The following is a 14,091-nucleotide window of genomic DNA, read 5'->3' on the forward strand; positions in this document are numbered from 1 at the left end:
TGTACAGGTCCCACCTTCCCCAGAATGCAGTCCAATTGTCCAAATATCTGAAGCCCTCCCTCCTCCACCAGCCTTGCAGCCACGTGTTCAGCTGCACTCTCTCCCTATTCTTTGCCTCACTGTCACGTGGCACCGGCAACAACCCAGAGATGACGACTCTGTCTGTCCTAGCTTTTAGCTTCCAGCCTAATTCCCTGAGCTCCTGAATGACCTCCCCACCCCTCTTCCTACCTATGTCGTTGGTGCCAATGTGCACCACGACTTCTGGCTGCATACCCTCCCCCTTAAGGATTCTGAAGACACGGTCCAAGACGTCTCGGATCCTGGCACCCAGGAGGCACCAACCCATCCGAGAGTCTCGCCCATGTCCACAGAACCGCCTGTCCGTCCCTCTAACTATAGAGTCTCCTAAAACTAGCGCTCTCCTCCTCGCCCCCTTTCCCTTCTGAGCCTCAGAGCCGGACCTCATGCCAGAGACCCGATCACTGCAGCTTACCCCTGCTAGGCCGTCCCCCCAACAGTATCCAAAGCGGTATACTTATTGTTGAGGGGAACGACCACAAGGGATCCCTGCACTGCCTGCTTCCTCCCCTTCCCACCTCTAACTGTTACCCAGCTACCTCTGTTCTCTGGCGTAACCACGTCCCTGCAGCTTCTATCTATCACCCTCTCAGCCTCTTGAATAATCCTCAGTTCATCCAACTCCAGCTCCAGTTCCCTTAACGCGGTCTGTGAGGAGCTGGAGCTGACTGCATTTCCTGCAGGTGAAGTCGGCAGGAGCATCGGTGGTCACCCCTACCTCAAACATCCTGCAGGAGGAACATTCCACTGCCATAGTTTGTCTGGATTCGGTTTATACTCCACCTAGCGATCTCCAGAAGCATTTACACTTCGCTCTATGGAAAAAAAAGTTGTTGTCTTTCTAAGATGTAAAAACTGTACAACAGATTTAATTCTCGGGATTTTATTATTTATACATAAACAGGCAGCAATTCTCTATTCTATTTCTCATCTCATTTCCGTTCACGGTATAAGCTGAGCAGGGTTGCTGGGGCAAGTCAGGGAGTTGCTCACAAATAGTACATTTTATTTTCCTACGCTCGTCAACCACAATTATTCAGTTACAGTATATCGAAACTAAAAGTTCAAAGGCAAGGAAAAAGGAACAGCGGGAGGACCGGCTGCTTGCGCAGTTCGTTTTGAACAACAGCACTGTCCAGAAAAATAGCATAACATGACTTTGGCTCATTGTTTGCTGTAACACTGGACACCAGGAGCCGGGCTCTTTCCCAGACTGGGCAGTGGATCGAGCTCTGAGCTGCACTCGCTCCCCGCAGATCCTAAAGCACGTCCCGGGCTCAGCTGAGCTGATCCTGTGTCGAATCCCGACTATAAATGCTGACTCTTCTGAGATCAGCTTTGACCTGATTTAGTGCTGGGCTCATTGGATCTCCACGTATTATCTGGGACAAAGGTACAGTCTGACATTCAGGAAATATTTTTGCTGAGAGCTGTGTTGAAAGTGTGTGGACTGTGGGTATAATGTTGCTCGCTTTGCCTAGTTGGTGAGTTTGTGATGCAGTTAAAGCCAAAATTCCCACACTGGCTGACGTTACTATGAAGGACTCTCCTTCACAGTCTCATCCCCTCACCCGAGGCATTTTTATTTATTATTCACTTAGAGATGTGGGAATCACTGGCTGCCAGCATTTATTTTCCATCCCTTGTTGCCCTTGAGAAGATGGTGGTGAGCTGCCATTTTGAACTGCTCCAGTCCATGTCATCTCTTTGCTGAGACTTCATAGCAATTGGTACAACTGAGTAGCTTACTCGGCCATTTCAGAGGACAGTTGACAGTCAAACACATTGCTGTATATCTGGAGTCGCATGTAGGCCAGACCAGGTAAGGATGACAGATTTCCCTGAAGGACATCATTGAGCTAGGTTGAGTTTTATTCTGACAGTCATCAATGGTTTCATGGTCATCAGTAGATTCTTCATACCAGATTTTTATTAAATTGAAAGTCCGTCTTTGGCTATGGAAAGATTTGAACCTGGTCCCTCTTGCAAAGCATAGCCCTCCGCTCCAACCCCAACCTCACCATCAAACCAGATATCAAGGGGGGCACAGTGGTAGTTTGGCACACTGACCTCTTACACCGCTGAAGCCAGGCACCAATTCATGGACACCTTCTCCTACTGCCCTCTCGACCACGACCTCACCTCCTATACCAAACCATCATCTCTCAGACCATCCACAACCTCATCACCTCTGGGGATCTGCCACCCACAGCCTTCATTGTCCTGATCCCTGCAGCACCCAGTTCTACCTCTTACCCAAAATCCACAAACCTGACAGCCCCAGTTGATCCATTGTCTCCCCCACTCCTGCTCCACTGAACGTATCTCCTCATACCTTGACACCATCCTGTCCCCTTGGTTCAGGAACTCCCCACATACATTCAGGACACCACCCACACCCTTTACCTTCTCCATGACATTTGTTTCCCCAGCCCCCAATGCTTCATCTTCACCATGGACATCCAGTCCCTGTACACGTCCATCCATCATGGCAAAGGCCTCCACGCCCTCTGTTTCTTCCTCTCCCGACAACTCAACCAGTACTCCTTCATCAACACGCTCATTCGATTGGCAGAACTGGTTCACACCTCAATAACTTCTCATTCGGAGCCTCCCACTTCCTTTGGACCAAAAGGGTAGCGATTAGAACCTGCAAGGGCCACAGCTCTGCCTGCCTTTTCATCAGATACATGGAACAGTTCATCATCTGCAGCTACACTAGCATCATCTTCCTCCACTTCGTTGATGACTGTATTGGTGCCACCTCATGCTCCCACTAGTAAGTTGAATAGTGCATCAACTTCACAAACATGTTTCACCCTGACCTTAAGTTCACCTGGACCATCTCCGACATGTCCCTCTCCTTCCTGGACCTCTCTGTCTCCTTCTCCGGCGACTGACTCAACACAGACATCTATTTCAAACCCACCGACTCCTACAGCTACCTGGACTCTACCCCGCCCACCCCATCTCCTGTAAAAACGTGATCCCTTACTCCCGATTCCTCCACCTCCACCGTATCTGGTCCTAGGAGGAGCAAATCCATTCGAGGACACCCAAGGAGGCCTCCTGTTTCAAGGACCACAATATCCCCCCATACGTGATCGGCAGTGCCTTCCACCTCATCTCCTTTACTTCCTGCATCTCTGCTCATGAACCCCCACCCCTCCAACCGCAATAAGGATAGAGCCCCCCGCCCCCTGTTCTCACCTTCCATCTGACTAATTTCCGGATATAGCGCATTATCCTCCGCCATTTGTGCCACCTACAATCAGACCCCACCTCCAGAGACGTATTTCCTTCCCTATCCCTATCTGCATTCTGCAGAGACCATTCCCTCCGGATCTCCCTTGTTAGGTCCACGCCTTCCAACAACCCACCCCTCCCTACCCAGCACCTTCCCTTGCCACCATAAGAGATGTAAAACCTGCACCTACACCTCCCCCTCACCTTCATCCAAGGCCCCAAATGATCTTTCCACATCCAGCAGAGATTTTATGCACATCCACCCACCTCATTTACTGCATCCGGTGTTCTCAGTGTGGTCTTCTGTACATCGGGAGGACACAACGCCAATATGCAGAGTATTTCAGAGAACATCTCTGGGACACATGCACCAAACAACTCCCTGTGGCCGACCACTTCAACTCCCCCTCCCACTCCACCAAGGCCATGCAAATCCTGGGCCTCCTTCACTGCCAAATTCAATCCACCCAACAACTGGAGGAAGAAAGTCTCATCTTCCACCTAGGACCCTCAAAACCATACGACATCAACACCTGACTTCACTAGTTTCCAAATCTCCCCTCCTCCATCTCCCCTCACCACATCCTAGACCCAACCCTCCAACTCAGCACCACATTCTTGGACTGTCCTATCTGTCCATCTTCCTTCCCACCTATCTGTCCACCCTACCCACCAACCTATCACAATCACCATTCACCTGCATTTAACAATCGCCTTCCCAGCTATCTTCCCCCGCCCCCTCAGCCCCATCCCACCTTCCTATGTATCTCTCAGCCCTTTTTGCCCCCACATTCTTGATGAAGGGGTTATGCCCGAAACGTCGACTCTCCTGCTCCTCGAATGCTGCCTGACTTGCTGCGCTTTTCTCGCACCACACCTTTTGACTGGAATGAATCACAGTTGCAGTTCACCCACCCATTGCCTTTCTACTGTCATCCCTCTCAGTTGTTTGCCCCAATTCACCCATGACAACTTGCACATCATACAATTATACTTTCCCCTGTGGACATTCAGGGCCTGGATCTCAGAATCAATTGTGTCACTCCCCATCTTAAGGGAGAATTATATTATATTATGGTCACTCTTCCTTAAGGGATCTCACACGTAGCAAGAATGCCAATTAGTCCCTTCTCATTACACAGCACCCAACATAGAATAGTCTGTCCCCTAGTTGGTTCCTCAACAAACAATCTCGCTCAGTGTTCCATATTCTCCTCTATTGCATTGTTACTGATTTGATTTACCTAATCTATATGTAAAGTTGCTCATTATTACAACCATACCTTTATTGTTAATTATACCAATTTAACAGAGCTAATATCCTTCCTCACTATTTTGTTATTCACTTGTTAACTAGCAATGCTACCTCACCTTCTTTTTCTCTTTGTCCTTCCTAAAATTGAAATACCCCTGGATGTTCAGTTTTCATTATTGGTCACCCTGCAGCCACATCAATGTAATCCCAATGATATCATATCCATTTATGCCTATTTGCACAATTGATTTATGCACTTTATGGCAAATGCTTCAAGCATTAGGGCACAAGGCCTCAAACCTTGTCTTCATAATATTTTTAGTTCTGTTCACATTATTTAACACTGCAGCTTGAATTCTTTGCCGATTAATTTTCTTATTTTCCATTGTGTTTTTTGTCTTTGCCTGACTCCATGTATAGGTTCCCGTTTCCCTGCTATTTTAGTTTAAACTCTCCACAACTGCACTCAAAAATACTCCCCTCGGAGTCAGTTCCAATCTTGCTCAAGTGCACCCCAGTTCCACCTTCCCCAGAATCAATCCCAATGTCCAAGCCATCTCCCCTTTGCACTATCTCTCCAGCCACATATTTATCTGATATATCCTGCTATTTCTACTCTGATGAGCACATGACACTGAGAGCAATCCTGATATCACTACTTTGATTTTCTACTTTTTAACTTGCTTTATAAATCCCTACATTGTGATTTTAGGACCGCCTCCCGTTTTTAACCCAGGTTATTGGTACCACTGCGACCACTGTCTGTTCAGCCTCCCACAGGAATGACCTGTAGCCACTCCAAGATGTTCTTGACCCCAGCAGCCAGGATGCAACATATCATCCTGAAATTTTGTTAGTGGCCACAGAAACATCTATCTGTTCGCCTTAGAATTGAACTCTTTATAGCCTTCCCACACTTCCTCCCCCTTTCCCATGCAGCAGAGTCAACAGTGGTGAAACAAGTTTTGCTGCTGCGACTTTGCTCTGGGAGACCATAACCCCAACAGTATCCAAACTGGCATGTTTGTTTGGCAGGGGAATAGCATAGGGGCTTCCTGCACTGCCTGCCTATTGCTCTGTCTGGTGACCACCCATTCCCTCCTTTGTTGTAGATCTGGGCCTGCAGAGTAACCAGCTGTCGGTACATGGTCTCCATGACACTGCTGAAGGTCTGAAACCCGGGCTTCCAGGAGCTACAGATGGAAATACTTGCTGCCCACATCAAACTGTGCCCGCCTTCTCACAGAGCAGGAGGAACACATCACAATCGTGAGCACTGCTGCTCTGACTTACTCCTTTCAGTGAAACCCTCAGGTTGCCCTGAAATCAAATAATATTATATACACAGGGGTGCTTTTTTAATCTGAAAATGCAATTTATTGCCCTTTAAAATGATAAGACCAAAATAAAGAACCTAAAGATCTTACAAACAATAAGGGATAAAAATATTATTAATATGATTATATTATTAACCCAGGCGTACTCACCAACTTCGCTGCTTCTTCTTAGATTACTTACAGTGTGGAAACAGGCCCTTCGGCCCAACAAGTCCACACCGACCCGCCGAAGCACAACCCACCCAGACCCAGTCCCCTACATTTACCCCTTCACCTAACACTACGGGCAATTTAGCATGGCCAATGCACCTAACCTGCACATTTTTGGATTGTCGGAGGAAATCGGAGCACCCAGAGGAAACCCACGCAGACACGGGGAGACTGTGCAAACTGCAAAACAGAGAGTCGCCTGAGGCGGGAATTGAACCTGGGTCCCTGGCGCTGCAAGGCAGCAGTGCTAACGACTGTGCCACCATGCCACCATGTCTCTACATGAATCCTGAGGTCATCTCAGGTGATGTTCCTGTGGGATCAGTATTAAATTGCTATTGTATTTCCCAAAGTCATACAAAATGTCTCTCTGATGCTCTGTGCCTTTGGTTTCACTGTGCTGCTGCTTTTAAACTATGCCCAGTGTTTCCCATCAGGTATGCTGCCTTTCATGTTTCAAAATTTGAATGAATACTTTATAGTGGAGAGGCTAATAGATTTGTGACACAGTTTCTTCTCTCTCTGTATGGTAGTGAGCTCTCACTGCTTTTAGGTATGCACCAAATCCCCAAACCAAACACTGAGAATGTGAGAGAAACTCAGTAGATCTGGCAGCATCTAAAGAAAGATAAACAGAGTCTGGCATAATACTTCATACCTCCAGAAATTGATTTCAATCTACAGGATGAGGTCATTTCTTACAGGTGGAGGTTGCAAAACCTAAACCTCCATCACTGACTGTGCCCATCACCCTGACACTGGAGACGTCTCCAAATTAAAATCTCAAACATTAACCTCCAGCAGCTGGTATAACTGCCTGGAAATATTCAAACACCATTCAATTCAAAATTAAATTGCAAATGCTTTGGGATGTTTAAACAAGGCCTTCCTGATTGCTCACTTTTTTTTATTTTGAAAGTTAATGAGTAATAGAAAGAGCAGAGCAGTCTGGAGTTGATTTCACCAGAATTGCATTATCAGTTCAGTCGTGATGGATTCAGGGTTTTCGTTTATCTTTCACTGATACTACAGCAATAGCTGTGGGAATCACCAAATTTGGAGTCTACATGTCAGGGCTTGCACAATGATTGATGGTTATTTGGATTTGGATATCCCAGCACAGGATATGGAGGCAGGATATCCAATCCAGGATCAGACCATCCTCAGGTCCAGAATAGAACAACCCCAGGCTCTGAGACACTGCTGCAGCCTTGTCAAGTCCCTGCCCAATCTAAGGCCAAATCTGTCAAACAGGGGCTGCTAAAGGAGTGGGAGTGGGTCCTGGAAACAAGACACACACTGTGGACTTAAAATGTCACTCAGCACATGTGGAGATCTGCAATCCAGTCAAACACAGCCCAGCCTGTCAAGATTGCAGCCTTGGTATTATTGCAGTGTCATCAGTTCAGTTGTGATGGATTCAGGGTTTTCATTTATCTTTCACTGATACTACAGCAATAGCTGTGGGAATCACCAAATTTGGAGTCTACATGTCAGGGCTTGCACAATGATTGATGGTTATTTGGATTTGGACATCCCAGCACAGGATATGGAGGCAGGATATCCAATCCAGGATCAGACCATCCTCAGGTCCAGAATAGAACAACCCCAGGCTCTGAGTCACTGCTGCAGCCTTGTCAAGTCCCTGCCCAATCTAAGGCCAAATCTGTCAAACAGGGGCTGCTAAAGGAGTGGAAGTGGGTCCTGGAAACAAGACACACACTGTGGACTTAAAATGTCACTCAGCACATGTGGAGATCTGCAATCTAGTCAAACACAGCCCAGCCTGTCAAGATTGCAGCCATGGTATTATTGCAGTGTCCTTTGCTATACTGTTTGCTTGGTCATAGATTCCAGAATCCTCGCTGTGAGAATGGTAGCCATCCACCACAAAACGTGTGTATGTTTTACACTAACATGTAATAATTACAAGCATTCAAACCATATCTAGCAATTTTTTTAGAGCAATATTTTATTGATGATAAATGTTTGATCCATAAAAAAGTGAAACCAGGTTTTATAAGATTAGTGAAACTTAATATGTTTTCTGTATTATCCCCAATTAGGTGAACTGGGTCTGGAAATGGTTTCGTATTATATGATAAGTATTTTTCCTGTCATCTTATGCACTTTTCCATCTTTTGCACAATGTAAGTCTTGAAGTGCTTCTCAATATTTGGCTCCATTGAATACTCATTCTCACTGCACTGATGTGAGTTAATGAAAATTACTGTTTTTCAGGTTTCTTGAAATTAAATTGTGAGTCATCAGTGACAGGAATATTTAGTAAAGACACTAAACTACCATGCACATTCAATTCAGCATCAAATATGACTCTGACACATATCGAACTAGTTAAAATGGAAGAAGATAGAATTGTTGAAGTATTTACCTCCAAGAAAAGTGTCAATGGAATTCAGGGTCGGATTAAATTACTTCACCCAGAATCTCAAGATGTATCACTGGTAATCCAGAACACACAGTTGTCAGATATTGGGACATATCAATATCATTTGGAATCAAGTGTTGGTCATGACACTGGTGTGATTATATTGCAGGTTAAAGGTGAGTGATTATTCTGTTTCTGATCTTCCTAATTGTAGAATGTTGGTTGCAAGTAGTTGGTAACAATTTCTGGTTTTGTTCTCATCCTTAAAAGAGAAATAGGGGCATGATTAAATCGTATGGTCCATCAAGCATGCTCTCCCATTCAGGGAGAAAGTGAGGACTGCAGATGCTGGAGATCAGAGCTGAAAATGTGTTGCCGGAAAAGCGCAGCAGGTCAGGCAGCATCCAAGGAGCAGGACAATCGACGTTTCGGGCATAAGCCCTTCTTCAGCCCTTCTCCCATTCAGTCTGATCATCTTTGATCTTGGGCTGCAGCTCCACTTTCCTGCTCTAAGCCTAAAAAAACATCTGTCAGTCTTAAGTGTATTCAATAATGCAGCATCCACAACCCTCTGGGATGAGGAAGGTTTACAGAAGTTTACATACCTGTGAGTGAACAATTATAATCCTAACTCAGTTTACCGGAGACTGTGCTTTTGTGGTTTAAATTTCCTGACTGGCAGAATCAATTTCTCTATAACTATCCTGTAAGGCCCTTTCAGAATCTTACATGTTTCAGAGAGATCACCTCTCACTCTTTTAAACCCCAGAGAATATAAACTCAAAGCAATCAATCTTTCAGCATATGAAAACCATCTCATTCCATAACTAAATGTTGTGAACTTTCACTATACTGTGACCAGTGCAAGTCTGTCTTTCCTTAAATGTGGAAGCTAAAACTGCATTTGGACTCTTGATGTGGTCGCACCAAATACCTGTCTAACTGTAGCAAGACTTCTTTATTCTGCTACTTTAATCCCCTTGCAATAAAGGACAGAATGCCCTTCGACATTCTCGTTGCTTGCTGTACATACATGCTAACATTTTGTCTTCCTTATTCCTGTCCATGGAAAGTCCCACCTCAAAGAAAACACGAATTATGAAGCTAGTCTCATTCCACTAATAATATTGTAATCATCCCTTTTAGCTCCATACAACGTGACCATATTCCCAAACATTATATCAACGAGAAGGGTAAATGTCACCTGTGAAGCAATTGGATATCCTCTGGCTCAGATTCATTGGTTGTTGAATGGAACAAAGAACCTCACATCCAAGGTTAATACTCGCAGTGTAAAATCAGCAGAGGAACTGTACAAGATCACGAGCACACTTCAAATCACAGAGAAAATAGATATTCCAGAATGTGTTTACATTTGTGCCGTGTGGAGCATGGAAGAGGGTCAATATGTGGTGCAGAAACACCTTCCATGTAAGTTTGCAACATTCACTCATGAAAGGATTTTGGAAAGTCGATGTTTAAAGAACTAATATATCTAATTTGTTCTTAATATGTGAACAATATTGCAAGATTATATTGAATAATCATGACTATTTACACTGAAATGTTTTGGGGGATCTTGTTTTAAATTATTGCAGCCTTTTTTCTCAGTGTCGTTTAAAAGTCAACTTTGCTATTGTTAATGAATAGAGTCACAGTTCGGTACAGATATTCCCAGACCAAACAGAAGCTATGTGGCCGGTCTGAGAATTAAGATTGACTGTTAACTGCTCATGCTGCAGCTCCAGGCCCAAACGATGAGCACCCTCTTCTCACTCTGTATAAAATGGGGTCTCATTTTATAAATCTCATTATTGCATTCTAGATCTAATGAGTACGAAGTGAAATGCTTCAACTTTTAGTCATGTCTTAGTTCTGCTGTTAATTGTATATTTTTCACCCACATTGTCTGTTTCAGTCTTTCATCAAAGCTCTAACCGTGATGGTAATATTGAAGAGAAAGATAAAAATGTTCTCATAGCAGCCTTTCTGATTATCACCCTTATTTATGGTGCATTAGTAATTTCTGCTCTTCCACAGTTTAGAAGAAGTTCACATCCAGGTATTTTGATCATTATAGTTATTGCATAATTATGCTAATCACACAAATTATGACATTGTCTTACGTTTTGAAACATTTGTTATTATCCTTATTTTGAATATGCTCGTAATCCAGAATCCAATGCAGTTTAACTTAATTATATATCAAATATACAATTTCCAAGATTCAATAAAAATAATTGACAGAATCTCTAACATTCTGAATAGCTCCAGATTCAGTCTCTCACTCTAATCTCCTCATTAATACAGTGTTTCTTACATATCCCTTAGTTGAAATATTGGAAAACAAATATCTTTAAATTACTGATGGAGAAGCATTTGCTGAATAGTTTGCTAGAAAGAAATGTTGAGGTATCTCAAGTTATGAATGTTGCCTAATTAATTACAATCCTTGCTTAAAGAAAAGATGGATAAATAAAAACTACACATTCACTTGTCCTGAGCTCCCACATAAAGGAGATAGAAATGTTTTTGGTGAGTCAGACTGAACTGCTGTGAAGACATTCTATTCAGTCATTTCCATTGAACATCACAGAAAAGATGTGACTCAGTCATCCTTTGGTGGTCCAAGATATAAATATTAAACTTATGATGTTTTGGACAGGGCAAGGAGAATAGAGAAGGAAGTAAACATTTTTTCTTCTTAGTTGTGTGTAAAGCTGGCATTTATTTCCCAGAGTGAATAACTATGGGATGCTGCTTGACCTTCTTTATCATAGTTTAATACCTGTAATCAGACTGATTCCAATCTAAAAAACAGATTTACAGAATCTTACGTGGATTTACATGGGCCGACATGACACCAAGTGTTAAAGTTCACTTGAGAATGTTTCTTTAAAAAAGTTCTGCAATTCACAAACGAAAGAACTGAAAACAACATGTTCATTCTAAAAGATGAGGGACTTAACAAACTATCCTGGTCAATTCAGAGTGAACTAATTGGTGTGCTATTTGCATTATATTTATATAGGGCTGCAACTTTCCTCTCCAAAAATACATTAGTTTTTAAGCTAGATATTTAGTGAAGTGTTCTCAAATTATCGAAGCCTGTTCATTACGTGTGCTGATACTAGGCCCTTCAAGAAAATCTAAAATCAAATTCTCACACTGTGCTTGGTTATTTGAACTTCTGAATCACAGGTCCAAACATTAGCAATTTGGTAACTTAATCATGAGATTACCATAGACTTCTAGTTGTTAGAAAACTGAAATCTTAGAGGTTCGCTGATTGCAATTATTTTGTATCAATTTGGTTATAAAGGTATTTTCGCCCTTTGACAAAGGAGCAGGACAAACTATCTGAATTGAGTTCAATAAATGTGATGCTTTTATATCTGTCAATATTGTCATGATCATCCAGAGATTACTGCCTTTTCCAAGATTGAGTTTGGAGCTATAAGAATGAATAAACTGCAACATTTTGCAGAAGAATGTGTTAATTAAAATCAACTGTTATATGCCAGAAACAATGAATTCATTGTTGTGTTGCTTTATTTTCAGAAATTAGAAGAGAATTTGAAATCCCGATGGTAAGTGTGATTTCAAGTATCTGCATGTTTTTAAAAGCTTTCTGTCATGGACCAGGCCTGACCCCTCAAAACATTTTCAAGCAGGTAGCCTAGACCATAACTTTGCTATTTGTTTCAGGTAAGTGTACAGGGGATGTTCCCAGAGTGAACTAGTTGGTCTGACTGCCAAGTTTTAAACAAAGAATTTATTTACAAAATTACAGAATGAAACACAAAGAACCAAAAATACAACTTATCCGATCCAAACACCCGACAGATATCCCAACTTAATGATGCTGTTCCAAAATACTTCCAACAGTCCCAGTAAACAGACCCCTTAGCACAAAGAGTTAAAATGACACAAAAAGCTTACAGGTTACAAAGTCAGAAGGGCAGGAGGAGGGAGAGAGCTTCCAGTTTCAACTGTGATCCTGACTCAACTTTTTTAAAGAAACATTCTCAAGTGAACTTTAATACTTGGCATCATGTCGGCTCAGATAAGTCCACGTAAGATTCTGTAAATCTGTTTTTTAGATTGGAATCAGTCTGAACATTATAGCACAGACAGTCTCACACAGGGCACCTCACACCTTCAATACATTATCTGGGCCAACATGACACCAACTGTTAAAGTTCACTCGGGAATGTCACTTTAAAAAAGTTCTGCGATTTTATGTATGAAAGAACTGAAACCAACATGTTCATTCTAAAAGATGAGAGACTTAACAAACAATCCAGCTCTTTTTTAATATATAAATTCAGTTACATCACACTGTAAACTTCTGTTATAAATTCTGTGTCTTACGATCTTATACTCCACAATCACCTGATGAAGGAGCAGCGCTCCGAAAGCTAGTGCTTCCAAATAAACCTGTTGGACTATAACCTGGTGTTGTGTGATTTTTAACTGATTATACCATTTTTTAAAGACATGAAAGCCTTAGGCTCATTATCTGTTAGGGGTAAACAAAAAGGGCCCCAACAAAACCTTTCAAACCCAGCCTAGTTGGAGCGTGGCCAATTACCCCCTCTCTGAAAAACACAAGGGCACAATAACTTTGAGATAGGCTCAGCTTTGTGACATTTGTCTCACAACTTTTAAAAGTCTTTTTTCCGTTTTAACCAGGTGTCAAGCGACCACAGGATTAATGTTTAATAAAATATAGAACTGGAAAATATAGATTCTGGAAATCTGAAACTCAAGCAAAAATTGCTGGAGAAATTCAGCACGTCTGGCAGCGTCTATGGCAAGATAGCAGAACTAAGATTTTGACTTCAATGACCCTTCTACAGAACACAAAACCAATGCTTCGTCGTGTTTGCAGTTAATCAATCTTATTTTTAACTTGTACAGAATATACTGATGTCGACATTTTAAAGTAAATGTTTTGACTTCCTCTCTCATCTAGTTAATGGGTGTTAATATTTCTGGTCTGATACAAACTCCTCCTACCTCTAGAAACTGGCAAATTACAAAGCTTGATGTTGGAAGTCCTAGTGACACATTAACGCCGAGGCTGACAGCCACTCATGTTGTGCCAATCATGAAGCACGTGGACAGAGTACAATGTTAAGAAGAAAGGCTGCAAAGGCACTCATAGTAGGTGAAAGAAATGAGCTAACCTGTGAAAGAGAAGACTGAAACCATTAAGTTGCATCTGCAGCAAGTGACTGGGCCTGCATAGGGGACAATATTGCCCTCCACCATATGATCACACAGGCACACAAAGTGCCTAGCCCGGCAATCCTGCAGCACTCACTGTCTTGGTTGTGCCTCCTCATCATCAACACAACTGAGATCTTCCTGAGATATACACTCCTACACATATACGCTGCTGCTCAGTAAGCAATTATAGTGGGGCAGGGGTGTAAGATATCGGAGTGAGCTGATGTCATGTACACGTATTGCTACTGCTGTTTCCATGTAATGTAGTTAGCAATCTTTGCAGCCACCCTTCCCCTGACCCTCATTAATGACCAAGGAGTGATAGCATAGGATGCTAT

General features: G+C 42.8%; 1 protein-coding gene across 5 annotated transcripts; it reads left to right on the forward strand.

Annotated features, from left to right (window-relative positions):
- Positions 1 to 1,005: 1,005 nt before the first annotated feature.
- LOC122562097 (programmed cell death 1 ligand 2-like) lies at positions 1,006 to 13,491 on the forward strand. Of its 5 annotated transcripts, none has more exons than XM_043714620.1 (8): positions 1,006 to 1,474; positions 5,695 to 5,896; positions 8,196 to 8,279; positions 8,371 to 8,694; positions 9,665 to 9,949; positions 10,559 to 10,580; positions 12,080 to 12,108; positions 13,214 to 13,253. In XM_043714620.1, exons 2-6 carry the CDS (start codon positions 5,782 to 5,784, stop codon positions 10,561 to 10,563), a joined length of 813 nt encoding a protein of 270 aa, XP_043570555.1. In that variant the 5' UTR covers positions 1,006 to 1,474; positions 5,695 to 5,781; the 3' UTR covers positions 10,564 to 10,580; positions 12,080 to 12,108; positions 13,214 to 13,253. The 5 variants fall into 5 exon arrangements, with proteins under 5 accessions (XP_043570555.1, XP_043570551.1, XP_043570552.1 ...); XM_043714616.1 differs by having other exon boundaries at positions 1,132 to 1,474; positions 10,437 to 10,580; positions 13,214 to 13,491; XM_043714617.1 differs by having other exon boundaries at positions 1,132 to 1,474; positions 5,695 to 5,851; positions 10,437 to 10,580; positions 13,214 to 13,491.
- Positions 13,492 to 14,091: the final 600 nt, after the last annotated feature.

The sequence above is a fragment of the Chiloscyllium plagiosum genome, chromosome 24, assembly GCF_004010195.1.
Source record: "Chiloscyllium plagiosum isolate BGI_BamShark_2017 chromosome 24, ASM401019v2, whole genome shotgun sequence".
Classification (NCBI taxonomy): Eukaryota; Metazoa; Chordata; class Chondrichthyes; order Orectolobiformes; family Hemiscylliidae; genus Chiloscyllium; species Chiloscyllium plagiosum.

Excerpts from the sequence above, each read along its gene's own strand:
- LOC122562097 (XM_043714616.1), top strand. The coding sequence starts at position 5,782 with ATGGAAATACTTGCTGCCCACATCAAACTGTGCCCGCCTTCTCACAGA. Across the intron at positions 5,897-8,195 it reads CCTTTCAGTGAAACCCTCAG|GTGAACTGGGTCTGGAAATG; the intron begins GTTGCCCTGAAA and ends ATCCCCAATTAG. Across the intron at positions 12,109-13,213 it reads GAGAATTTGAAATCCCGATG|GTGTCAAGCGACCACAGGAT; the intron begins GTAAGTGTGATT and ends CGTTTTAACCAG.